Source organism: Lontra canadensis, unplaced genomic scaffold (assembly GCF_010015895.1).
Source record: "Lontra canadensis isolate GAN:19392208 unplaced genomic scaffold, GSC_riverotter_1.0 scaffold84, whole genome shotgun sequence".
Lineage (NCBI taxonomy): Eukaryota > Metazoa > Chordata > Mammalia > Carnivora > Mustelidae > Lontra > Lontra canadensis.
Window position 1 is genome coordinate 5,206,357 of NW_022631078.1, and position 27,617 is coordinate 5,233,973.

A 27,617-nucleotide genomic window follows, 5' to 3' on the forward strand; every position below is an offset into this window, starting at 1 on the left:
GCCGGATGGAGAAAGTGGATGAGATGCAGCTGAAAGGAGCATTAGTGGAGTGGAAAGTATGTCCGAAGCTGTGATCCAGAAAGCCACACAGAAGGACAGAGAGATCGAATATGGAGGACAGGTCTAAGAGACATGGAGGGGAGAGAGAAGGCCTAGGAGGTTTTTTATCAGGTTTCCAGATATTTAGGGAAAAGGATAGGGAGGAACCAATATTCGAAGGGATCTTAAGCTGGACGGATGGACAGAAACCCCCGTGTAGACATGTCACAGAGAGACTGCAAATCTTTGGCATTGACCTCAGCATCACAGAGAGCAGTAAAGGCAGTGAGGGGACACGCTGGGTTCACTTAGGACTGACACTTGGGCCAAGGCTGATGTTCCAGGTGTGAGACCATGGGACGGTCTCTCCCACACACTGGGAATGAAGTATTTGCCAGCCTAGAATTGGTAAGACTGAGATTTCTTCCTGTGGGAACGCTGGGACCCTTTCCCTCTTCTCGCCATAATAGAGGCTCAAGCACTGATGTCAGGCTGTGGGGACAAGGAGAAACATGTGGCACCTTTGCCTGCCATGTTCAAGGTCGCCTTTCAGCCAGATCCCCTCTTTCTTCATCCTGCAAAGCGTGCCTCTTACTTGTATCTGTGCGTGTTGTACTTTCGGTGGAAGGAAAACACTTCAGGATGGACAGGACCCAATGCGGGCAACAAGAGGGCAGAGAGTGCGGGGTTAGATCCAAACACACCCGCTGACCTCGGGAAGCACTAAGGACTAGGAATAATGACGACTTTGGGAATTTAAAGATAGGATAGAATTTAAATACATGATAGTAGCAATATATATGCTGAGAGGAGGGACCAGAATGGAATGTTCTAGAGTCGTCACTTTGACCAGAAGGAAGATTAAAATTTTTTATTAACTTTAGACTTTGAAAAATATGCAAGTTAGGGGCACCTGGGTGGCTCAGTCGTTAAGTGGCTGCCTTTGGCTCAAGTCATAATCCTGGGGTCCTGGGATCGAGCCCCACATTGGGCTCTCTGCTCAATGGGGAGCCTGCTTCCCCCCTCCTGCTCCTTGTGCTTGTGTTCCCTCTCTTGCTATTTCTCTCTATCAAATAAATAAAACCTTAAAAAAATAGAAAAATACACAAGTTATAATTTCCAGAGCAGCTGTCATAAGATTAAAAATGGAATGACTGATTCCCAACTTACAGAGGTAGACAAAAGGAGTAGTAAAAATGGGATTGACGGAAAGGAGGGCAAGAAGCCGCAGAATAGGCAGGACAAATAAAAATCCCAAGTATGTCGGTAATTGTAATAAAGGTTCCACTTAAAAGGCACAGACTGTGTGATTAGATAAGAGATAGTAAAGTCCACGAAGAGAAGAAACTACACATTTATAAGTTTATAGGACCTACAAGTTTATAGAACCTACAAGTTTATAGACAGGTTGAAGTGGAAGGGTTCAAAGACATACCATTCCAAAGAATACTCATCTCAAGAAGCTGGTATGGCTAAGTTACTACCAGATGATGGGCTGTGTCTCCTGAAGGAGACGCTGAGATGGAGTCAGGGGAGACAGTGGTGAAGGGAAGGGGCCCTGCGTGCGCTTGGGCAGAGCGTTTTCCTGGGGCTGTGGAGGGATGGGAGGGTGAGATTGGGCGCGAGGCCACCAGGCTCTGGACCTAAGCTGCTGTCTCTTCAGCTGATGGCAGCTACACAGGCTTTTTCTGATTTCTGTTCTTTAAATCTTATTGCTAAAAAGTGTCATGCGTCTAGTCAATACATAATTAAAACAAAAATTACTGCATTTAAAACAGAATCATAAGGCTGGATTCCTGGTGAGTTTCCACCTCGGACTTGGGCACTTAACCCTCTGAGCCTCAGTTTCCTCCTATGTAAAATGTAGTTCATTTCTGCTTAAAATGCCCCGATGGCTTCCAGTTGCCCCTGTAGGAAGATTCCTTTTCATGGTCACAGCACCAAGGATTGGTGTCCACACCATCTCTGAACTCTCCCCAACCCCCGCCCTGCTGGGTGGGCTCTGGTCTCCCCGGCTGATTGACAGCAGCAAGGCTGGCATGTGCTGAGCTCCGGCCCCCTCGGCTTCATGCCGCTCTGTGCTCACTTTGCTTTGTCCAGAGAGCTTTTCCTTCCAGTGGGTCGCTCCTGGCTCGTTCCAAAGAGGGGCTTGGAAGCAGTTTACAGATATATGGATAACCCCAAATAAAAAATAGTTAATTAAAGCAGATGGCCCCAGGGGCGCCTGGGTGGCTCTGTTGGTTGAACGTCGGACTCTTGATTTTGGCTTGGGTCATGATCTCATGGTCGTGAGATCGAGCCCTATGTAGGGCACCGTGCTCAGTGCAGAGTCGGCTTGAGAGATCTTCTCTCCCTCTGCCCCTCCCCCTACTCATGTTCTCTCTCTCTCTCTCTTATAAATAAATAAAACCTAAAAAAAAAGTAGGCAGAGCCAAGGGGATGGTGCCTCCACCATCAAGTCCTTTATGGAGTGGCTTAGCTTGCTCCCTCCCCAGTGGACTGGGAACCCCTCAGAGGTCAGAGCAAAGTGCAGCAGCAGGGGGGCTGAGGGTGGGGCCATGACCCACACCTCCAGTTCTCAACCCGTGACCTTTGTTTCCCTGTCTCCTTGTCTGCAACGATGGCCCCTGACCCACACGGTTGTCGTGAGGATGAACTCAGACGGGGCTTGCCGGGGCTCGCCGTAGGAAATGCTCATCAAGTGTCAGCTGTAATTACTCCGTTCCCACGCTACCCTGGGAGAAGGAATAAATGTCGTTGTATTTCATTTTATGGATGAGGAAACAGAGGCATGGAGAAGCTAAGGGCTTGGCCTAAGCCCCTTCTGCCGGCGAACAGCGGTGCCTAAGAAATACCTTGTGTTAGAAAATACATAATTTAGAAAGCCTTATCATTTTGATCTCTGCATGTCCTACGTAAGCATTTATTTAGTTAAAACATAATAATGCAAAGTTTCTCTCTTTCTTTTTAAGAGGAGGTGAGAATGAAATGAGTTGCAGTCGGACAGTAAAAGAACTTGAGACCCAAATAGGAGAAAAGGTAATCGAGATCTTTTTAAATTCTGCTCCCTACCCGCATCCAAAGTCGTTAGCAGAGGTAGATGAAGCAGAATGAGCCACATCTTGTCGTCTGTGCTCTCGCGTCAAAGCTGGCTGACGAGTAGACCCTGTAACAAGCCCGTGTGAAAGCTCGTATGCGGACAACTTGCGCTGCCTCGCCTGGCGTGTCTTTGGATGAATGACACCAACAGAAGTCCTGGAAGAGTAATCGCTTTTGTATTAACTTTAGATCCCTAGTGGTAGGCCTGCCCTTTCTGCTTTTGTATAAGACTGAAGCAAAGGATCTCTTTAGAAGGAGAAAACTTATGCATTTTAGCAGTAAGTGCCGGTCGAGAGCAGCGTGGTAAGAAAAAACCGGGAAAACTCAGAGTGATGTATGTTTAAGTAGTGAGTAATTTAGCCACAGAAGCTACTACATGTGTTTGGAAGAAGAGCCCATAGTCTTGTCCCTCTTTGCTGATTATGGTTAGACATCATCGCCCACAGCCAGGGAGCGGGGAGATGCTGCGGCTTTCGGGGGTTTGGAATCAGACCCCTTTTAAAAATGCATTTGAGCCTGTCATTTACACAGGCAGTCTGAGAATCATGATTCAATTTACTAGATTCAATATGTTGGTTTGAAATGTGACAAATTTTCTTTCCTTTTTGAACTCCTCCGAGATTTTCATACATTTCAAAATAAAAAATAGCCAGGAATCCACAAAATGTTTGTCTGAATTTCCCTGGCTGATGCCATTAACACCAGAAAATTAATCTTCATGTGATACTTTTTTAGCATTATATATTCCTAAAAATCTGGTTTCACTATACGTTAGTAAGGACCCTGATGTAATTAATTATTTGCTGCTTCTATTGTGGTTCATAGGTTAAGCCGTAGGAAATATGTAATGTGATTGGTTATTATTTATGGTTCATCTTTAATTTGTCTCTCCCTAAACTGTGTTAATCATGAAATACTCCTGGGAAATTCAGCCATTTATGACAATCATCGCATCAACATAAACACCATCAAGGGTTGATAATGCATCGTTTCAGTGAGTGTGGTGTGTATGGACCTCGGCTGGGATGGTAAATTACGGACAAGAAGGCTTCCATGAGGAAAGCTACAAGGGAACTCCACCACTAGTCATCCCTTCTTCTGACTCCTCTTTTATTCCAGACACCCCGCTTTTCCGTGGGGGTAGCTCTCGAACTGGTTAAGAGTTGAGTTGTCAGTGGGCTTACACAGTGCAGCTTTCAAGCAGCTTCTGGGGAAAAAGCTGAAGAGGGGTGATTGAGGAAGTGCTAGACCCCAGGACGGCTGGGGTAGGGGGCGCGGGGGCATGTTCTGTGCCAGGCTTTCTAGCCAGCATCAACTGTAGCCCCAGTTCTACCCGGGACCCCGACTCTGGCTGGGCAGGTGGTGTAGGACAAGACTGACCTTGGGACTGTTAAAAAAACAAAACTCAGCTGAGTAAATCTGAAGATCTAATTGGCTTTATTAAGCGATTCGTGAATTGAGCAGTACCCCATGAAGCAAAGTGGGGGGGGGGCGCGAGGAGATGTACAAAGGGGTGGGATTTTATAAGGAGGGGGGCCAGGCAAGAAGGGTTAGCGAAAGGAAAGAAAGGATTGTTTCAGGCCAGGTCACCTTCCCTCGGTGAGGGGAGTGGGGGAGGACAAGGGGTCTCATCAGGTAGATTACCTCATCTTCCTTTGGGAGTGGTGTGGGGGGAGGGGGAGCAGAGAGGGCGCACGTGACGAGATTACCTCATCGGAGCTGACCAGCTAATTCCAGATTGATTGGCTTCAAGTTCCAGTCCTGGAGAAGCCGAGACTTAAGTCTTGGTTTGCCATGCTGCAGGCAAGTGACTCTACGAGAGTCTGTAGCTTTTCTTTTCAATGGGACGGGGTTAGATCTGGGTTGCCATCTTGGAGCTCTGCCCTTTACCAGCCTGGCAGCCTTGACAAGTTCTTGTCACTGGGTTACTTCATCCATTAGTGGGAATAATAACACCCACCTGGAAGTATAACCGAACTCAAGGGGTTCACTGCTTGGAGTCCATCAAACTGAACACAACCTTTGTTGAAAGCAAAGAGCTTGGTATTAACCTGTTCCAAGTAAGGAGACCGTGTGTGCCCGCTATACACAGTCTCCCTGAGGGGTTCCAACAGGAAGCTTTTAGTCCATGTATTGAGGGCAAGGGCAGGGAGCACATTAGGCACTTCTGGCTCAATTGCGCATGCCTAGTGTGTCAACATGCTAGTAGTGCCTTTACACAGGATGGTCCAAAAAAAAAAAAAATGGTGGAAAGCTCTGCCCACGGGAGGAGATCCTAGTATTAATAATGAGCTAAAGGTGACCAGGACCACTTGGGGGCATCTGCGTAGGTCCTCAGCTCCCAGTCCATCTCAAAGAGGTTCACATAAGGGGGTGTCAGGCAAGACACATCTGGCAAGGGGCTCTTGGGTGAGACACCTAGTTGAGCATCTCCTTGGATGGAACTGTTCGTTCTGTAAACAAAGCACATCCCTTCCCTGCTTCTGTCCCTTCCCTTCCTCCCTTCTGTTGATAGCTTTTAGCCCTCTTAGTAACTTCCTGTTGCATCCTAGTTAACAGAAGTTCTGTTGTGTGGCTTAACACTATGCAGTATAAAACACCTGGAACAGCTGGGAAGTGCCAGCTCTCACTAGAACGATTATTACTGCAGCTCCCTTCGAACGACAGGTAGGGACACCAGTGAATCATCCCTTCCCACCCACTCCCAAAACAAGCAGAAAAAACCAGATACCCTCACTTGTTTGCTGAGTGTAGGAGCATATTTCCAGCTGAGACGCTCGGCCTGCAAACACTGCCCACACGAGCGTTGGAGACGGGGATGCGTACCTGGGAGCTGTTAAAAGAAGGCTCTCTTTAGACATATGTTGTCATTGCCGGCTGATCTATACGGTCTGGGAATGGAAGAACGCTCATTATTTCGTTTTAAATATAAGTCCACATGGCTTGCTAGAGCCAAGAATGCATGCAAATGTCTCTGAATTTTGGGAGCCAGACTTTGCTAAATGTATGTGTCGTCTAGCCTTCCTAAACCAACAAATAATGAGCAGTTGGCACCCCAGACCTACCAAACCCCAGTGCTCGTGCTTCCTGATCATTCTCCACTGCAGGGAGCTTGGTCCAATGGCTGGTTCCTTGGCCTTTCCCTTCCTCACATGCACTTAGACCCTCCTGAGTAGGTTCACATCCCCGCTCATTACGCAGTCTCATCCTTGGGCTCTCTGAAGCCTCATTCTCTCTGTCTGTCATGGGCTGGGGACCAGCCTGGATGGTCTCCAGGTCCCGGCTCTCCCAACCTGTGGTGACTGCGATCCATGGCTTCATGTGAAGAGGTTGCTGTCTGATCCCGTGGGGCTCTGTGAGCCCAGGGAGCCCTGAGGACATCTTCTTCTGGCTCTAGCTGGTCCTGGTCTTCAGCTGGGGCTGCACTGGATCCCAGTCAGGAGGCACTTGAAGTCCCGTGCTTGCCTTACTTATGCTCACTCCCTTGGCCCTTTGCTCCCTGTCTGCGCCATGACGTGGCATCTGCTGGACGGGTCCTTGAGTTCTCTACGCTTCCGATTCTCTGCTCTCGCGATCTCCTAGGGAAGCAGAGGCATTTAGTGGGAATCAGGCCCAGCGGGCTGGAACCCAGCCCCTGCAGCCCCTCTAGGGGATTTTGGACAGGTGTCTCACTATTCTGGCTGTCCTCATCTCCAAAGTGGAGACAGCAGCCACTCAGGGTAGTTAAAAGAATGAATGAGAATAAGAGACTGGAGCCCGTTGGCGTCCAGTAGATGCTCAGTAGATATTAGTCCCTTCCTCCATCTGTGAGTGAGTGAGGCTGCTGTCAGGCACTCCTGAAACCCCTCCGGTGGTTGGCTTTACTTGCCACCAGGCAGCACTACCTCCGTTGTGCAGGCATTGGGTTGCTTTGCCCTGAGAGAAATAGAAAACCCACTACCCGGCTCACTGAAACAAGACGGCCCTGCTCATCTCACCTGAGAAGCAGGAGGGAACACAGATGCGGGGTCGGCTAACTCATGTCCCTGCTGGTCACCGGGATGTTGTTACCATTTGGGCTTGACATGCAGGTACTGTGATGTCAAGTTTTTTTCCAGATGCTGTTTCTTCCAATATGACTCTATAAACATGGGGAGACTTTTCTCCTGACTCACAGCCAAGAAAAATGTCCCACACCCAAACCAGTCATTGGCAATGACATTGGTCTCTGAGCAGCCTGAACCAACCCTGATTTCTTCCTGGTGTGGTGCCTTGGCTCCCTCCAGGGCCACCAGAGGGTAGATATTGAAACAAAATGGAAAATGGAGGGTTTTGTTAGAAGAGAGTAGGGGCGAGTGGATTTGCAGAAGGCAACCGGCAGTATCTGCTTCAGCCTCCCACCGAAAGGATCCCCCAGCCTTAATCCTGTGGACACTGTTATTTTTTGGATTTTGCCAGCTCTATAAGTAATAGCACTGTGCACTTACTAGGAGCTGCTCTAAGTGTTTTACTGTGTTAAAGGACTAATTTCCGGGAGAACCCCTCAAGGCAGGTGCCATCCTTATCCCACGTTGGTATGGAGGAAACTAGAGCAGAGGGTGAACATTTTGACCAAGGGCACACAGCTGGCGGGCAGAGGAGCGGCAAGTCCTGCCTTGGCACCTTGACTCCAGAGTCCTGGCCCTCAGCCCAGGCCACCCTGCCTCTCGGAGGGCCCCTTTAGGGAAAGTACCGAGGCTCCCTTCGCAGTCAGCAAATGTAACTTTGTTATGCTTGTAGGTGGACCCAGTCCATCATGGAGAAGTCACACCTTCACCGCGTGCACCAGTCGCCTCTTTTGTTCAGACCACAGACTCGTCCCTGCATCCATGTAGCATCTACTTCCAATGGGCATTGGGGAGTTTCCCTTCTCCTCCTCATTCTGACATCCTTCCCTCTTATACTCCTTCCACCGTCCTTGGGCTTTTAGGCTCCCCACCTGTCCTGCAGGTCCCCAACTTCTTCCCCCAGCCGGGCAGGGTAAGCGGAAGTGCCAGAAGATCTCAGCTTGCTCCTCGAGGTGGGGGTCAGTGCTCATCGTGAGCCACGCTCAGGGAATCCCTGAGAGGCAGGAAGCCGTGCTGACCGACGGAAGAGCGCAGGGGACGTGCAGAACAGTCGTGACCCTTCCCCACCACCCCTGCATATGAAAGAACTGTTCTTAACTGAAGACTAGAATTCAAGAATGTATAATTCAGTTAAAGACATAAAAAAAGCAAATAAATAGGCCCAACCAGAGCCCCAGGCTGTTTGCTCTCATACCACGTCACCACACAAACCAGGGCTGCTTTTTTAAGCCTGGGCGCCATGATGTCAGAACATCTGGTCTACCCAGTCAGCCGTGACTAGTGTGTCTGTTGGACACCAAGCGACCTGACACGAGTTTTTATGGTCTTACCCTGGTGCCTTGTAGTTGTATAGAGCAGCCTTAGTCATTCGAGAAACAATTAGTAAATAATGAGAGGTACTAAGCTGCTCGTGTGGTCTGCAATATCCTCGCGCGGAAGAGACACAAGTGATGGGTTAGATTCATTTTCTTAAATAGGTGGATTTTCCTCAAAAAGAAATTAAAAAAATTATTGCTCGACAAATAAAGAAACAGTCATTAGAATCGCAACCATTTCATAAACGTACCTTAACATTATAACATCACATTAGCATGAACGAATGTACCAGAATGCAGTCTGTTTGCCTCATAAAAAGACTGTGTCAAACTCAAAATGAGGCCATTTACTAAAACATACAACCTTTTGGTTAATTTATAATATTCTCCTAATCCCACTTTTATCAGCCCCACTTTGGTGCACGGGTATTAATTGCCTATTATAACAGGTATTTGAACACATCTCCTCTCTCATCTGAAGAAAATATTAGCATATCGTAGAGCTGTTGGGACAGATTGTATCTGAGCCACTTTTTCCTCCTTGCAGAAAAGCCTATCAATCATAACTGAATATAGTGATTAATAATGTCACAGCTTTTATTCGCGTGTCTGTGTGCAACTAAATGAAGAGGAGTGCTTACATTTTGATCTAGAGAATTTCACATAACAAAATAATCAGTTGCCATTCTAGAAAAAAAAATTATATCAAAAATGCTCCTACCCCAGGACCTATTTTTGGTGGTTCTATTATTAATTTACTAAAGACTTCATCAGGAAGCTAAAGCAAAGATTTGGTTATATCAGAATTTGCATCATTTCAGGCGGTTTATCTTCTTCTTCTTTTTTTAAATCTTTTTAAAATCTTCTTCTTCTTTTTTTAAATCTTCTTGTATGTTCAGTAGTTCGATCAATATGGTAGGGGAGGCTGGCTGGAGCACGTGGGCTTCCCCAGCTGGGTGTGCACAGAGCGCCAGCCCTCACCGTGTGTGTGGCCCTGAGCAAGCCAGTCCCTCTGGGGACTGTGTCCTCGGCCGTGAAGTGGGGAAAGAATAATAGTGCAGGGTTTTTCCGATCTTGAGGCTCTTGGTGACAATCAATATAAAATGATCTTGGAGCCTAGAACTTGCTCAAAAAAGCAGGAGTTGGAGTTTGCATTTGGAGGAGATAAGACAGGAGTTGTCCCGGGGAAGGGGAAATGATAGTTTGTGGTCGCCTCTGGTTTCAGGCCACAGAGCAGGCCACGCTCTGGAGGACTCCGCGATTTATCTCCGACTGGGCTCCAGACTCGGCACCATCCACAGAGCAGACCGGACCTTCTGCTGGTCGTCCTAGGCTTCCCCGGGCAGCCTTCTTTCCTCGGTCACCCCGGCGTTGGAGTGAAGGGTGCCGCCGTGCATGGAATCGTTTGTGTTGCAACCTAGGGTCCGTCTAGAGGCGGGTGTTTCTGTACTGGCCCTGCTCCTGCATCCAGCTCATCTGCTGTGTCCCATGTGCCATCCCGGAGCGCATCCATCTCCCTGCTAGCACCGTCACGCCCACCCTGCGCTTTGTCAGGAACTCCTGGACCGCTTTTCCTGCTCCTGCTCACGCCCCCTACAATCTCTCTTCCACACGACACCCCGACTTACCTGTGCAAAACACACGTCAGATCTCATCAGACTCCCCTGGGTAGGATGCCCGTGGCCTGCTGTGGCCCATAGAGGAAGCATCAGACACACATCCGGGCTGATGGCGCTCAGCGTGCAGATGTGTTTGACTGACCTCTCTAAAATTCCATATTTTCCCTGAGACTTTGAGTGTTATGAGACTTGTTTGTGTACTTGTTTATCACCAGGATGTGTGTTCCTGGGGAGTAAGTGCCTTCTCTGTCATGCTCGCTGGTGTTAACTTTAGTGCCTTGAACAGATCCTGTCTCTTGATGGGACCATCAGGAAACACTTGCTGAAAGGATAAACGGTTCTGTAGCAAAAGTGGACAGTCACTGGAGTAGCCAGAAAACACTGCCTGGTTTCAGATGAGGCTGGTGCTTGAGTTGAGCCACGGACAGGGTTTCAGGGTGATGAGGATGGAGGAGGGGGTGAGATATGGGGCGCTGTCAGGATCGCACTCTGGCTCAAGAAGAGGATATGGAGGTAGGGACAAGGGGAGAGGCGGCCGGGGCAGTGGGGAGATGAGCTCTGTGACCATCCTGTGGAGAGTTCTGCTTCTCAAGGTAGGACGGGACAGAACACTTTTGGAAGGTAGAATGGAGGAAAAGATGGAATTATTTGAAGGTCAGGTGTGACCCCTAAAGCATGGGGCTGGGGGGCCGGTGGTGGAGGTTCATTGCCAATTTCCGACGAGGAAGTGGCTATTTCGGAGATGGCTGTCAGCAGTGTCATGGACACAGTGGCCGGGAGGATGACTGGACTAGGCCTTGCAAGTCACTCGACAGGAACAGCCTACCTTTGCCGAGCACCTCAGGTGTTTGGGGAAACCATGGAGTTCCTGGGTGGGGGGAGCTTGTACCTCCTGGCATGCAGCTCTGTCCTGTGAGTGATCTGGGGTTAGGGTGACAAGGGCCCCAGCGTTCCTCCTGCAGTACCTGGGACAGAGCTCCCATCCTATGAGTGTGGGCTGGATTCGAAAGAAAGGAGGTTCAGGAAACGCTGCTTCTAGATTCAGCACGTGTTGAAAGCCTTCGATGTTTAGACGTAGGGCTTATTTTCCTAGCTGGGTCAGAAGTTTTCAACAGCAGCTAAAATTTCTTATTAGAAGTCTTTATATGTTGCAGGTAAGCCTTTTGAAAATGAAAATCAAATGTGGGAGAAGGCGGACATGGCCTCTGGCGTATATGACAGCAAGTTTCCCTCTTCACCTTGGCTACAAGGAAACCCAAAGCCAGAGTTTTCGGAGCTTTGCTCCCTTGGAGCAACTCTGACTTTCAGAATGCTTTCTTTAGCTCTTTCTTTAACTCCGTTCTCTCTGTTCCCATGGATTTCATTTCAATGTCTTTTTGTGTAAGCTTGTTCAATTTGGGGGAAAGGCAGGATTTATATGCATTCAAAAACTACATGCATCATTCTGGGCCCATGGTGGGGGCAGGCGGGGCGCCAAAGCAAGGAGAGGGAGCGTCAGCCCTGGGCGCAGAGGCGAAGGCTTTGTTAAAGGTGAGCCATGCCCGGCCGCCGCTCCTCCCACATGTCCCCAAATTGAAAGTTTGTGTTTATGGGGTTCTGAATGTAGTCTAATTTTTTCCTATCTGGTTTGGCTCATCTCTACCAGCTGGTAAATAGGAAATGTTCACGGTAGGCAGCCAATACTCTGCAGAATGTAAACAGATGGAATCGATAGAAAGTGACAAGCTCGACTGTGCTATGGAGAATACAGAGCCAAAAGTAAGAACATAACAGTCAAGCTACTTACTTCGTTCCAGTTCATTTAGTCCTGAATAGCTCTTCATATCTGCACAGCTGTGTTGTTCTTTTTTTTCCCTCTTTCTTTCTTCTGGGTTGATAATGACAATTTCAAAGAAAAACTTTAATTAAAGATTTTATACGAAATAGCCAAAAGTAGAATAATAAGGAAAATGAGCATTGATGTGTTTATTGTAAGAAAAATCCTTTTTCATGGTTTCATTTAAAAAATTTACTCCTTAAATTTAAAATGAATGTAGTCGTGATGACAGAAAGGTGCCAGACTGGCAGCCGTGGATGCTGAACCCTTCCATTTTGCTGCAGTGCCAAGACATAGAAGCTGCTAGAAGCCCCCTCCCCTTGGGGTTCAGTCCCCAGGCAGGCGGGTAGGAGGCCATTCTCACCCCCTTCTGCTAGACACTGGGCAAGGAAGCCTGGTTCCGGGGGAGGAACAGAGCAGAAAAGAGCTTACCAGGGAAGGAACCACTGTGGACAGTCGAAGTGAGTTTACTGGGCGGGCTGCGCTCTGGCGTGAAGAAGCGTGGCCTTCCTCCGGTAAGGGCCACATCAGAGCCGGGCCTAAATAAGGATTATTTGCAGCTTGAGAATTCTGGCCTTCTGGGAGGAAACATTAGGCTTTTTCTCACCTCTTTTAATGTCTGGGTGGTCATATTTATTTGGGTTCACAGCTTTCTTTCCTGGAGCTCAAAGTGCTATAAAAAGAATTTTAAACAAAGAACTATAGCGAACTAATAACAGCCACTGTTAGCGGTTTACTGAACCATCTGATCTCAGTGGGACACAAATATGAAGCAGTTTGATTGTGCTCTTCTCACTGTTCTCAAGCAGGCGTTAGCAAATCTGCCTTTCCATTCCTTAAGGGTATCTTAGGCAGATCTCATGGCTTTCTGGTCACATTTAGTTATAAAAGTCTAGCACAGGCCAGTCCAGTTTCAACCTTGAGCTCAGCTCCAGGCCCGCTGGCCATCTCTTTCCCTTCTTCCTAACCGAGAGGCCTGCCCCCTGCTTACTCGCTGGTCCTTCTCTCCCTCTCCCCGCTGGTTGTAGTTGGGGTCTTTGATGAGGGCTGAGGAAAGGGAGTATGCCTTTCTCTTCCTTCACTGGGGTCCTGGTGTCCTCTGTGGGCAGCACATGGGGAGTTATTAGGATTGTGCTGGTGGGGGGTCCTGTGGACTGTACGGTTCCCTGATGAGGAGGGTCACCTCTGGCATAACTCCTCTAGACCTTCTCAACTCTACGCTGGGTTGTTCACTGCATATCCTCAGGCTGTATGGGTCCCCTCACTTGAGGAGCAGCCCCTGGGAGGGGGACAATTCAGGCCTTCTGCCTTGGTCTCCAGTCAATCCATTGGAAATTTACATGTCATCTATGACAACAGTAGGTATGCACTTGGCACTCATTGGCCCCTCCCACTCCGCTCTGCTGTCTCTGACCTGTTCTCAGTTCTTTTCCCAAGGAAGGTGTACAGCAGATCACTGAGTCCATTAGGAGATGAGATGCCCAAATGCCCCTTCTTGCAGGTTCCTGGCCTATCTGTACAAGGATTTCCTTGGCCTACTGAAGCTTCTTCTCCATGAATACTGCAGTCACCCTATCCACCCATCCATCCATCCATCCATTGTCCGTGCATCATCCATCCACCCTCTCATCTATCTATCCATCATCATCCATCCCCTACCCATCTATCACCCATCATCCATCTACCCATCATCCATCCATCCATCTGCCCTCTCATCTATCATCCATCATCATCCATCCATCCATCCATCCATCCRTCYGTCTATCATCCGTCCATCATCCATGCATCATCTCTCCATCCATCCGCCCTCTCATCTATCTATCCATCCATCCACCTGTCCATCCATCCCTCCATTTATTTATATATACATACATTCATCCATTCAACAAATATTCATTAATCCAGGCCCTATTCTTGGTTCTAGACTCCTGCCTACCGAAGACCTTATGTCCTCTCAAGGCTCCTATTAATGGGCTGGGCAGGGGGGCAGTGAAGGGGTTGGAGGAGTTGGCTGGGGCGGGAGGAGCAGCGGTACTCAGTATTTCTTTTTTTTTTTTAATTTTATTTATTTATTTATTTATTTGACAGAGAGAGAGAGAGAGAGAGAGAGATCACAAGTAGACAGAAAGGCAGGCAGAGAGAAGGGAGAAGCAGGCCCCCTGCCGAGCAGAGAGCCCGATGTGGGGCTCGATCCCAGGACCCTGAGATCATGACCCAAGTTGAAGGCAGAGGCTTAACCCACTGAGCCACCCAGGCACCCCGGTACTCAGTATTTCTTGACACGGGTATGCGGATGTTTGGTCATTTGGAACTCTGTCCTCAGCCTTTGGTCCCAGTCTGCAGCCGCCCCCCCCACCTGAGGTGCCACCTGAGGTGCCACCTGAGGTGCTTGCACACCTGAGCTCCTTTCCTCCCAACCACAGCTGACAGGGCCCCCTTATTCACTCCCATTTCACAGATGAAGATACTGAGGTTTTGTGGTCAGGTTACTGCTGCAGGGTTACCTGAAAAATAGCGCAGAGCTGGGATTTGAAGTCTCAGCTCAGAGCCAGTGTCTGGTCATGGCGACACTGTCTGGAGGTCCTCGTGGGGAAGGAGGGAGGGAGGCACGGAGGCGCTGGCGTTGTGGTGGGGATGGGGAGCCGCTGCCGCCAGGAGCAGTTTCTGTGGTTCTCAGTGTGGCTCACCATCATGCCTGTGGGAGGTTTCTACCTCCCCCTCCCCGTGTCCCCGCCTCACTCTTTAAGGTCAGATGTTCTCTGCTTCTTGTAATAGCACTTAAGAGTCTGCCTTCCATAAATTCATCTAAATCTTTTTTTGAATATTTTAATTTTGCTGCTCTTGTCCCCTCCCCCCCCCATTTCATGTCACTCCCATGTGAAATAGGGCTTCGTTTCTGTTCTGGGAATGTTAGGTGAATGAGTCCTGGCTTGTGTAGGCACAGTGCAGAACTTAAAGCTTTCCAGCCCGCGATTCCCCAGCCCTGCTGTCCAGATGGAAGAATCTAGGCTTTTTAGTCTGTCCTCACTGTGGTTCTCTTCCCTAGATGCTTGGTTCACTGCCCAACCCATCACCCCCCTTGTCCTTGGGCATCTCCCCAGCCTGGGGCTACAAGGACATGGAGAGGGTCACATACTGCCCTCCTGTGGTACTCCAGGCAGGGGGCTCCATGCAGTGGGGGCCAGGGAGGGAGAAGGAGGAGTGGGGACCAGGATGAGGGGGAGACTGCCAGCTAGCATTAACTGGGGGAGGTGGGGGGGTGGAGAGCTGGGGCTGTGGTGGCCAGCACCCAGCCTGTCATGGGGCTCAGAGAGCCATGAGCAGCAGCTCATGGCTGGGCCTGGGGATGGGGGCGGGGAGAGAAGGTGTTGGGACTGAGTCTGGCACTGGAGGTGGGGAAGATGGTTGGGAAGAGAAGACAGAGAGCAGCTCCTTCATAGCCTCAGGCCCATTTCCTGGCTCCCAAAGAGTCTTTAATTTAAAGGTGTAAGTAGCTATTGTTTTGGTTTTCTTTTAAATCCTCAGGGCTTCCCCTGTGCTGGTGCACAAAAAGCTCCCAACACTTACCACCACCTCCATAGAAGTGGGAGTGTGTTGGGGGGAGTGGAACAGGCACCTCGAACTTGCTTTGTAAAGCTAGGAAGTCTTGCTGTCATTATGGGCCAGACGTTACTCTGCCCTGCCACTGTTTGTAGGGGACACAGCCAGAGCCACCGTGCAACTGAACGGGCCTGTCTGGGCACCAATAACATTGACTTACAGATACTGCAATTTGAAACTCACCTTTCACATGTCACAAATACCCTTCTCTTGACTTTTTTCGACCATTAAAAAGTGTAAAAACCATTTCTAGCTTGCAGGTGTACAAAAAGAGGTGGAGGCAAGAGTCCACCACATGTGGGGCACAGCAGAGGGAGTCAGGTGTCCAGAGGCTGGGACATCAGGCTTGGAGTGCCCCCCTTTCAGGCCCACCTCTGGGTTGAAGCAAAGCAAGAGCTCATTTTCTGTCCTGGGCAGGACAACCTGCTGGGTTTGGAAGGAGGAAACGACGGGCAGTGGCTCCTTTCTGTTCGCTAACTGTGCCTCAGTTTTGGCCTCTCTCCCTGGGCTTGGCCCTCTGGAGTCCCTTCCTGCAAAGCAGTGGGGATTGAGGGATGGAGCCCAGGAGAGCAGAGGCTGGATAGGGAGCTGGGGACCTGGTTCAGGCAGGAACACACACGGATGACAAGACAGAAGTTTGGGCTTCAGCGCTGGGATGGAAGTGTAATTAGGAAAGCCAGAGGGAGGGCTCAGGCTCTCAAAGGAACAGTGGCAGGATCAGGGAAGGGGCAGCAGACCGGCCTGCAACAGAGAGAAAGAAACGTGAAGTGGTCCAGGCATAGACGAACACTAAGAGGAAGTGAGGGGTCAGGAAGGGATGAGAGCGAACTTTTGCGCGCACCTCCCTCAGTGGGGAGCAGGTGGTGTGTGACAGACCTGAATGAAGGCCAGGAGGGAGCTGTCGGGAGGAAGAGATCGGAGATGCAAAAGTCTTGAAGGGTGAGTGTGCATGGTACGGGGGAGAGAGAACAAGGAGGCCTGGCAGCCGGAGCAGAAAGAGTAGGGAAGGGTAGCAGGGGTGGGGTTGAGAGGTAGGGAGGGTCAGATCAAGGAGTGCTTCGCAGGACTGGTGAGAACTTTCCAGCATATGCGGGAGAGCCTGCCGTGCTTGTGAATCTGGGTAGTTCCTTGTGGCTGGAGCCCAGGGACTGTGGGAGGGGGCGAGATTGTGGGATTTGGAGCTGGCGTGGGGGGTAAGCAGGAGGCTCAGAGACAGTGGCTCTTAATACAGACGTGTCCACTTCTACCAAAATGGCACACGTCTCGCTGGCCTAGAAAGGAGCTAGAGGCTGCCCACGCCATCCTATTTTTCTGTCTTTACCTTTTCGTCTCCTGCCTCTCCTCCCTTTTCCAGGGAACAGGGAAATGGGGTAGGGCAGGGACACAGTCCCTCTTGTGACCCCAGCCACTTGGCTCCTGTATGCTTTCCTCTTCTCTCCTGTCACGGACAGGACAAGTCTTGTACACCGTGGCCCTAACTCGCCCGCCTTCGATAAGCCCCGCCATCTGCAGCTCAATTCAGATCTTGCCAAACTTCAGTCTGACAAATGATAAGAAACTTGGAGACATACCTCTGGTGGGTGTGAGTTCTGTGCCAGACTCACGGCTTCCTGGCTTTCCACGCTGGAGACCCATATGGGCTGCTTCGGGGGTTTAAAAAAGCGCATCGCCTCATGTCCTCCGTTTTACCAGAAGAGGTGAATCGGGATTTGGCAGCAGACAAGGTGCCGTGGGTCCCGTGTGACTGCCGGGCAAGGGCGCTCGGCGGTCGCGGCTCTGCTCTTTGAGACAAAGCCGCTGGGCTGAGGGAGGACACCCGAGAGCCAGCCTCGCCGCCGCGGACACCATGCCCCCTCCTCCTCGCTGGGCATTCCCAGGGTGGGAGAGTAAGATGGTTTCAGCCAGCGCTCCCCGGCTGGTAGCAGTGGGAGATGCGTCTAGAATTTAGCATGGGGCTTTGCACAGAACAGACATTCCACTGATAGTTGTTCAAGGATGATATTATTAGAATCATTATTCCATCAATGGTAGACCGAGGCATTCTTACATCCAGGATCGGCCCTGAGGGGGGATAGCAAAGCTTCCTCAGGGTGTGGCCTTCTCCCCAAAAGAAGAGAGATTCATTCATTCACTCAAACAGTTACTGAGCCAGACCCCGGAGCCAAAGCTCTGAACCCAGCTCCGGGAGCTGACATTCCCGAGGGAGAGTCAGACGGACAGTCAAGATGAGCATGAAATCAGTTGTTGAGAAGTACTGGGAAGACGAGGATCAGAGTGTGGGGGGTGGGGGGTGGGGTCCTAACTTACCCTTGTGGTCAGGAAGGCCTTTCTGGTAAGATGACAGGTGCTCCGAGATCTGGATGAAGTGAGGGAGTGAGGCAGTGGGTATCCAGGGAAGAATGTTCTAGGCGGAAAGAACAGCAAAGGCAAAAGCCTTGAGGCAGGAGGAGCCCGGCACTGTGGAGGGGCTGGTGTGTGGCCCCAAAGCAGCGAGCGGGGTGGGCGGAACGCAGTGGGGGAGAGGAGGTGGGAGAGCTGCCAGGACCCAGTCTGGGATGCCTGGAGGGTCGCGGCTTGTGGGGAGATGTGAGTGAGGCAGCGTGGCTGTGGGGTGGGCTCAGGAGTGTCTGGTAGGCAGCATCATGACACAGGAGGGGAGGCCCCTCCCATGGGTTTGGAGTCCCAACGGATGCTGGGGAGGACCAGGCCATTGGCTGTCACCTTACGGCCATTTCTGTCTTTCCTGTAAATAGCTGTCGGTGGTGGGAAGGAGAGGGGATGGGAAGGGAGGTTAGAAGCAGGGAGAAGGTAGACAGATTCGGGATGGGGTGGCGAGGGACTAACACAGCAAAGCAGGAACACACAGCGCCCTCGGGTGAGGGGACCCAGGAGAGCGTCGAATGGGTCACATCAGGTGCTTGGAAAAGGCGCTGAGCTGGCTTAACCTGGGTGCAGGCTTCCCAGGGCTGAGGCGGGCAGAGGGGCACATACGCAGTGGTGACTACAGGGACAGGGTGGTTGGGAGGGAGCGACAGGGAGTTGTGCCCAGGAACTGAGTGGCAGGTAGGAGCCCTGCTGGGGAGAAGGCTGTGGGGTCCTGCACTTGAACGAGGCGGCTGGAGGGTGGGGGGGTGGTTGGAGCATGGGGCTTGATTTTAGAGAGTGGCAGTCGTTGGGGATGACATGGTGTGGAGTCTGAGCAGGGAGAGGTGACGTCTGGCTGAGCAGAGGACGGGGAGCTGAGATACCTGGGCTCAGAAGTCATCTGTAGGGAACTCTGCGGGGTCCCAAAAGTAGGGGCGGCATGTCAGGCTCTCACAGCCCAGCCAGGAGGGCCTGGGACTCAGGTCCAAGCAGCCAGGGAGAAGAGGGAGCAGTGGCCGTCCTCCCACCAGCTTCGTGGTTCCTCAGGTGTGAGCACGAGGGCAGCCACCCCAGGAGCAGGCTGCTGGGGGTTCCTCCCCAATCAGACAGAGTCCAGTGAGGGGAGCTGGCAGAAGAAGTGTTGAGGAAGACAGGGATATTAATAACAAGAAAAAAAAAAACAACCTGCTCCTCTTAGTGTTTTCCCATACCTCTTCCTTGAGAGGCACTGATCACCCGATTCTAGACGGGGGATGGACTTGATCTAGCCCAGGGCAGCAGAATCAGACCTGGCAAGGCCCCACTGTGCCAGTCCTGCATCACTTTTCATCCACAATCCCATCCCCAGCCGTCACGTTCCACCGTGCAGAATGCGCTCCTGTCCTGCCCTAGCCACCCCTCTCAGCTCAGATGCCTCCTCCTGCAGGAAGCCTCCCGGATGACCCAGGCCTGAAGTGCCCGTTCCCTTCTGTGAAGGCCTCCAGCTCTGTGCTCTCCGTGTTACCTGGCTCTCATTCCCACAGCTCAGCTTCACGAATATTTATTTTATGTCTTGTCTCCTCCTCCAGTACCATGGCTAAAGGGTGGGTTTGCGTTAGAATCCTGGTATCATCGCTGTCAATGCAGGTGATGTCCGGTGACTCATGTAGCCTCCTTGAACCTCAGTTTTATCTAACAACAGGGAGTGATACTTCCTTCCTGTGGGTTGGGGGGATTTGATCACATAGCTCCGTGCTTGGCACCCGTGAGGCCTGGCGAGGTTCCTGTCCTGTAAGTACCAGTAGCTTTGGGGTAAGCGCATAGCTTAGCACTCTGAATCCCCACATCCCCATTTGGCTCAACCAAATGCCTTTCATGTTTGTGTGCCCAATAAATATGCCCTTGCTGAATTTGGGAAAGACATCTATGCAACTTTTCTACAATTCTTTTTTTTTTTTTTTTTTCAAATTCAGGGGTTGAAAGGTACAGTACTGTTTTGCAGCTCCTAGTAAAAACATGCATGTAGCTGTGGAAAAATTAAGATCGTCCAAATTCAGCCCTGCCTGAACTATAGTTTTTAAGCACCAATCAACAAAAAAAAAAGATTTTTCACATGGCTCTAAAAGGGAATGAATTGTGTATGAGACTTACTGCTTTACATCAGAAATAGTTTTTAAAAACTTACTGAGACCATTTACAGAGAAAATGGCTTTACAAACATTCAATAAGTGCAAAGTATTCTTTTTTCCATAGACATATCATTTTGCAATACCTGCAACTGTGAGTCTTTGATAACATTTATTTTACAAGAAGTACTTAAAAATGTTCACATTTTTTTTTTAATGACCATTTTGGTTTTTAACACAGGGTCTTTTGACTTCTCCAAAATCACTTTTTCCTACACAGATTTTCAAAAACATTAAAACTGTTATCAAAGCCTTGAAGCTCATTGATGTTAACAAGACTGGTCTGATCCAACCCTGTGAGCTGAGGAAAGTTCTGGAGACCTTCTGTTTGAAGATGAAAAGTGACGAATACAGAAAGTAAGTGAGCGGAGATCTGGGGAGAGGTGGCTCAGTAGAACTTAGCCCAGTTTCAAAGTGGGGCCTGGCAGGTGCACTGGGACCAGACATCACCCCCTCCCCCGGCTCTGTCTTGACTATTTAAAAGAGGCGCTTGAGGCATGTCTCCTCTGTTGGTGGCGCTCTCCGCGAGTGCGCAGATCCTAGAGCTAATGATTCGGATTCTGAGAGTCCCCAGGGTGGCAGTCATCTGGCCTGCAGATCAGAACACATCTTGATTATTTCAGTAATCCATCACCAGTTGTCTCTCCTTCCCTGGTTGGCTCCACGCCCGCCGTCCCCCGTGTTTCCAGTTCACAGTTGATGTTGACTCAAAGCCCGGGGATAGAGGAGAACAAATTTCAGGAATTATTCCTTGGTCGAAGTGTTCCCTGTTGGCTCTCCCTCCTGATATAATAACAGAAACTTAACTTTCCCCTGAGGACAGTTGTTGCTGGGGTCCAGGGGACACTGCAGCCAGGGGGACAGTGAATAACTAAACGTTTAGCTGTTTCACGGCTTTCGAAAGCCCTCCGCACCCCCCGCACCTGCTCCTCCTCTGAGGGCAGCATGTGGAAATCTGCATGGGCTTCGTCTTTTTGTTGTTTTGAGCATCCAATAAACTCCAGATCATTTAGAAGAAGCCAAAGGTTTGGCTTCTGTGGCTGCCTGAGCTTTGAATGGAAGCCACTAGAAGGGGGCCCACATTTAACTTCATTTCTGTGGTACTTGGCCAACAGACTCTCTTCCTCTTCCTGCCTTTTCCCCCCTTTCTAAGTATCCCCCAGGCTGTTAACAGAAGTACCGAGCGTTATTATTTCACTCTGAGCCGAAGAGTTTCACATCACACCGCAGTTATAAATCCCGATGACACTGGTGGCTGCGCTCACACAGTGTCATAAAGACAACATTGCTTCTGGAAGGAGTGCAGGAAGTTGCTCCTGTGGCAAGCAAGCATAGGGGGCATGTGACCATGGCCTGGGCATCATGGGGGCTGAGAAACAAGGTGACTTTTTAAAAAAAATATGTATTGCCTGGTCTTTTGAATATTTTCTTCTTTCTTCCTCTTTATAACCCACCTCAGAATATAAAAGGACATAATAGATGTTTTAATTTTTATATCTTTCCGACTGGGAAAGTGTCCAGAATAAGATCCAAACAAAACAAATTAAATAATTTTGTGCACGCAATTATAGAACAGAAGCAACACTCTTCTAAAACAGGCCATCAAAAAACAAAACAGTGTTTTATTTGACAATAAACCTTGTGTTTGGCACTGCAGTCTCCAACCTAGTAAATCTATAAAAAATGTTACTGTCTGTTTCCCCATCTCGTAAGTATCGAATAATAAAGAACTCCACAAATTTTTATTTGAGATTTTTTTTTTTAAGCCTCGGCAACAATACTGTTTTCATGATAAGGCTTGAGAAACTTAACATAATGGAATTGCTTTTCTTTAGAACAGAAACGCAGAAGATCAAAAGTAGACCATTTCTTCGATTGCTTTAATGCTTTTCTTTATTGAGGCTCAAGAATATACTCTTTCCTTGAGAAGATGCTTCAGTATTAACTTGGCCTTTTTAGTTTTTGAGCAGGAAACACAATGCATTTTTGAATCCTTTCTTTTATCGGAAACAGCCTTCTCTTCAACACCAGCCTCTGCCTCTCAGGGTGGCGGCAAATGCCTGCCTGGCCTGTAGAATCTGGCATGCCTGGGGTCAGGTCTGGGGACGCCCTTCCCGGGTCTAGGACCTCCGGAGGCTCCTGGGCCTCTCTGAGACCCAGCTTCCTCTTAAAGAAGTGGAGACCGAGGAGCCCACTTTGCAGGGCTGGAGCTAGGATTCCCCATGATGCGCACAGTGGGCCTGTGATGCTCCTGGCACAGAGTAGGCGCTCGTCCCGCAGTGACCGTCACGGTCATGGACATGTCAGGAATGCGCTTTACTCCTGGGAAAACAGTTCTCTTTGGGCAGCAGAACACCACGCAGCGTGTATGGAGAAGAGGCGAGAGAGAAAATCATCGCCAGTTTTATACTTAATCACACCGCCCTGAGACCCGTTGGGTTTTGCTTTTGCTTTTCCTTTCCCATCTCTCACCCCCACCCTCAGTTGCCTTGCAGACTGAAGTATTTGAATCCCGATAAAATAACGGATGAGCAGCCTGAAAAGCCAATAGACTCACTGGGGGTCAGCTGGCTGCCTGAGCCCACCATTGCCCATGGCTGGTTGTAGGTGGGGATGCTGGAGAGGCTTATGGGTCCATGGGTGTCATTCCCTTTGACCCCTACAGTTGGCCTTCCTGCACGACCAACTCGTCTGCAGGTCTGTGCAGGTGTGTGGGCTCTCCTGCCCCCAGCGCAGAGCTCTGGGAAAACGGCCCTCAGGAACGATGCTGCTTCCCCTGCCTTTATTCCTATAAAAAAGCCTATGGGGTACTGCACGTCTGGGCAGTACTGAGGCTTAAATTTTTGACATTTCATCTGTAGGAAATATTACCATGGGATTCTGTCTGTGTGTCCTCAATGACTATGTGGCCGGTATTATGAAGGTGGCTGGGGCTGGGCGTTAGGAGAGGTCAGGATTCTCTTGGAGGAAATAGCAGTCTGGAGAAATGCTGAAATTTTACAGAGAACAGGGAAGTTGGTGATGAGATTTTTATCAGGATCTGGACATGTTGCTGGAGCAGCAGAGAAGCCAAAGCTTTCCATAGGATGGCAGCCCAAACAGGAAGGAGCACAAGAGGTCAGCCTCCTGGGTCCCCAGGCCTATGGCCGTATTTTCACAAGACAGAGAGTGTGGATGAAAGATGTGGCTATTTGGGGAGTTTGAACCTGAGCATCTGGCAGCTATCCTATCTCCAGATAATTTTTCTTATTAGAACAATAGGCAAGATTCATCAAAGTGGAAAAAAAAGGTATGCATCGAAATGAATACATGACATTACTCTTTGTTAAATTTGGAAAACAGAAAAATAACAAATACTTTAAGTGATAATTACTAAATTTTTAGAAAGCAGCATGAAATTAGGTAATTATAGAAACCAACACATATGGAGATAATATAACCAAACATTTAAAAACTGTCAATTTTTTATAAATGCAATAATGCAGAAATCATCTAGAAAACCATTTATCAAGTGGCAGATTTGAATAATAGAAAATTCATCTTAAGAAGAAAAAAAAATCCAAACATTATTTATCTGAACTTTAAAAAAAGAGTATCTCAGTATATTTTAGGGAGAGACACTGGTTAAGTGGTTTTTTTGGTTTTTAAAAATTTTTTATTTATTTGAGAGAGAGAGTATGTGGGCATGTGAGAGAGAGGGAGAGGGAGGGAGGGAGAGCATGAACAGGGGGGAGGGACAGAGGGAGAGGGAGACGCAGACTCTACTGAGCAGGGAGCCCAATGCAGGGCTCGATCCCAGGACCCTGGGATCATGACGTGAGCCGAACACCGATGCTTAGCTGACTGAACCACCCAGGCACCCTGGTTATGTGTTTGAATAATGTTCTTTTCTCTCTGTGGAAATCATAGAATGCTTCAAGGCAAGTTTTGCCCCTGACACAGAGAACTGGGCCTCAGTTTGTCTCTGTGATGTGCTGTGCTTGGTCAAGAGGGTGGGCTGTGTCCCCCCTACCCCCAGCTCTAGCCGTCTCTGGTTATGGAGACTTTCTGCTCACCGACTCAGGTCCAGATCATTGCCCTGTAATTATTAAAGGCAGGCGGGACCCGCTTTTGCTGTCCACGTGCAGCCTGAACCCTGGCCTCCCCTTCCTCTTGTCAGAGAAGGGAGAAAACCGGGACCTGAGACGTGTCTGTACCACTGGAATCTTACACGGGCATCGGTAGGCCAAGGACGGCGATCTCCGCAGGGTCTGTGTGTTTTCGTCTTGCAGTAATGCTTCCTGGGGTTCACTTTGGAATTTCAGCTCTAGCTAGAAGCACGGTAAAATGAATACCAGCCCCGGTGTTCAAGGAGACCTTGCTTCGTTTCAGATTCTCTGTCTCATAATTTCTGATTACCAAAGAGCATTTCTCTTCCAGGTTTGCACAACATTACAACATTGGTAAGGACACTGCAGTGGATTATAACGTTTTTTTGAGGAACCTCAGTATGAATAATGACTTGAATCTTAGGTATTCTGCGGGAAGTCAAGGTGAGCGTTTCATAAGCATATAGCTAAAGATTTCAGTGTCCTTTGGCATGATAATCCCTCTTCTCTGAATCTCTTCTGAGGAAGTACTTTCAAATATGGAAACTGACTTATGCACAAAGATAGCCACGGCATTGTTATTTAGAAGAATAACATAAATGTGTAACCACAGGAGAAGGATTCAGGGAGTCACAGCACATGTACCTGGTAAAACATGCAGCTACAAGTGATGATTTCCATGAGGTTAATGGTAACAGGGCAAGTGTACGCAGGTTATCGGTAAATGATGGGAAAGGAATTCTAGAATACAGATTGTCTTTAAGTGCTGTGTCTCTGGGTTGTTGTTTAGTTCTTTTTTCTGCTGCTTCTATATTTTCAAAAATTTGTATAATGAACCTGTTACTCCTTTTGTGATGGGAAAAATCTTTATATAAAAGGGCGAGTAGCTGTGTAGTTTCTGTATTGTATTAGACGTACGTGTGAAGCCAGGCCACTCCTCCCTTCCTTGGGTTCAAAGCCCAGTAACATACTTATCTTTAAGGAGTATGTGCATACGGGTGTATGTGTGTGTATTTTTAAAAAACAGGGCAGGTGAGGCATAAAATAAGTCACATAAAGAATATAATAAAGAATATAATAATAAAAAGCATTTATTTATTATGTTTTCTATAGACACTTTATAAGCTTTAATTTTAATTTTGATTTCTCTCAGCACTTTTTTTTTAAATTTTATTTTTTATAAACATATATTTTTTTCCCCAGGGGTACAGGTCTGTGAATCGCCAGGTTTACACACTTCATAGCACTCACCATAGCACATACCCTCCCCAATGTCCATAATAACCCCACCCCCCCAACCCCCCTCCCCCCAGCAACCCTCAGTTTGTTTTGTGAGATTAAGAGTCACTTAGGGTTTATCTCCCTCCCAATCCCATCTTGCTTCATTTAGTCTTCTCCTACCCCCTTAACCCCCCATGTTGCATCTCCTCTCCCTCATATCAGGGAGATCATATGATAGTTGTCTTTCTCCGATTGACTTATCTCGCTAAGCATGATACCCTCTAGTTCCATCCACGTCGTCGCAAATGGCAAGATTTCATTTCTTTTGATGGCTGCATAGTATTCCATTGTGTATATATACCACATCTTCTTTATCCATTCGTCTGTTGATGGACATCTAGGTTCTTTCCATAGTTTGGCTATTGTAGACATTGCTGCTATAAACATTCGGGTGCACGTGCCCCTTTGGATCACTACGTTTGTATCTTTAGGGTAAATACCCAGCAGTGCAATTGCTGGGTCATAGGGTAGTTCTATTTTCAACATTTTGAGGAACCTCCATGCTGTTTTCCAGAGTGGTTGCACCAGCTTGCATTCCCACCAACAGTGTAGGAGGGTTCCCCTTTCTCCGCATCCTCGCCAGCATCTGTCATTTCCTGACTTGTTAATTTTAGCCATTCTGACTGGTGTGAGGTGGTATCTCATTGTGGTTTTGATTTGTATATCCCTGATGCCAAGTGATATGGAGCACTTTTTCATGTGTCTGTTGGCCATCTGGATGTCTTCTTTGCAGAAATGTCTGTCCACGTCTTCACTCTCAGCACTTTTGTACTTTTGTACTTTGTACACTCAGCAACTTTGTGAGTTGGGTATTATTGTCCCGTTTCTCAGATGACAAAATGTGGACTCAAGGGTGCTAAATGAAGTCCTCAAAGTCATATAGTGTGATTTTGGTGGAGTTGATATTTGAACTGTTTAATTTCAAAGCAGACTGTTAAAATGCCTGAGAGGGAAGAACAAAATGTCCTGGGGTGTTCACAGGAGGAAGAGGGGTATCCAGGTAAGAGCTAGGAGGCCCTTCTGCGGGACCAGAATTCACAGAATGCATGTGACAAGCATGGGGGGGGGAGGAGAGCATTCTGGTCCAAGGGCCTTTGGCGGGGGATGGTGTTGGCCTAAAGCACAGGCCATGCATTTTGCCCATAGGCCATGCATTTTGAAGCATAAAGTGGTGTCTTGCTTGATTATAGAAAATTTGCATCATAAGTAAGTTACCAGACACTTACCAAACATTTGTTCCATGCCAGGCCTTAGGCTAAGCTCATTCCTGTACTGTCTCTTTCCATATTCACCACAGTCCGGTGAGGCAGGCGCCAAGGCAGGTAAGTGAAAGGATCAAAGTAAATGAGCCCACCCCAGCCCCCAGACTCAACCCCAGTCAGCATGATTCCGGGCATCTTTCTATGCAGATCTGTGGAAAGGAGAGACACAGAGGAAGAAAGACATTTGTAAAAATGGGTTCATATAGATGCTATTTTACATAAGTTTCTACTTTTCTACTTTTCTTTTTTCCTTGAGTATTAAAGAAGTGTAGGAATTGAGGCGCCTGGGTGGCTCAGTGGGTTAAGCAGCTGCCTTCAGCTCAGGTCATGATCCCGGCGTCCTGGGATGGAGCCCGGCATCGGGCTTCCCACTCCACGGAGAGCCTGCTTCTCCCTCTCCCTCTGCCTGCTGCTCCCCTGCTTGTGCTTTCTCTCTCTCTGTCAAATAAATAAATAAAATCTTAAAAAAAAAAAAAGTAGGAATGGAAATGAAGTCTCGAATATGTCTTGGCTGGATATCACGGATATCAATATCCGTGGGTCACACTTTCCAGTTTCCAAACGTCAGAGACTTTGACCCACGGTCTGTGATATTGAGTCTGGCTATGGAGAAGCCTGAGGCTTGCCTAATTTTCTTACTGGGGGTGTGCTTTTTTTAGCTGGCTTCCCCAAAGAATTACTTGTCCCTGAATTTCAGAAACATAGCTAGGCTAGGTCTTGCTGCTGTGCCTTTGGTATGTTTTCCAAAGCACAGTGTATTTTTAATCGGCAGATCCAATTATTTTTTTCATTTCAAGATTTTTTGGGAATATTATATATCTTTGAATAAATCTTTGGTTTCAATTTTCTGATCTTTAACTTCAGTGATACAAATTATCCTTAT

At 48.6% G+C, this 27,617-nt stretch overlaps 1 protein-coding gene across 1 annotated transcript in view; it reads left to right on the top strand.

The window, feature by feature from the left end:
• Positions 1-27,617, top strand: part of EFCAB6 (EF-hand calcium binding domain 6) — a 221,107-nt gene that overhangs the window by 38,008 nt on the left and 155,482 nt on the right. Inside the window, exons 7-9 of the mRNA XM_032882820.1 lie at positions 3,012-3,078; positions 20,324-20,460; positions 24,523-24,635. Coding sequence (XP_032738711.1) covers positions 3,012-3,078; positions 20,324-20,460; positions 24,523-24,635 — 317 coding nt within the window. The remainder of the gene's footprint in view (positions 1-3,011; positions 3,079-20,323; positions 20,461-24,522; positions 24,636-27,617) is intronic.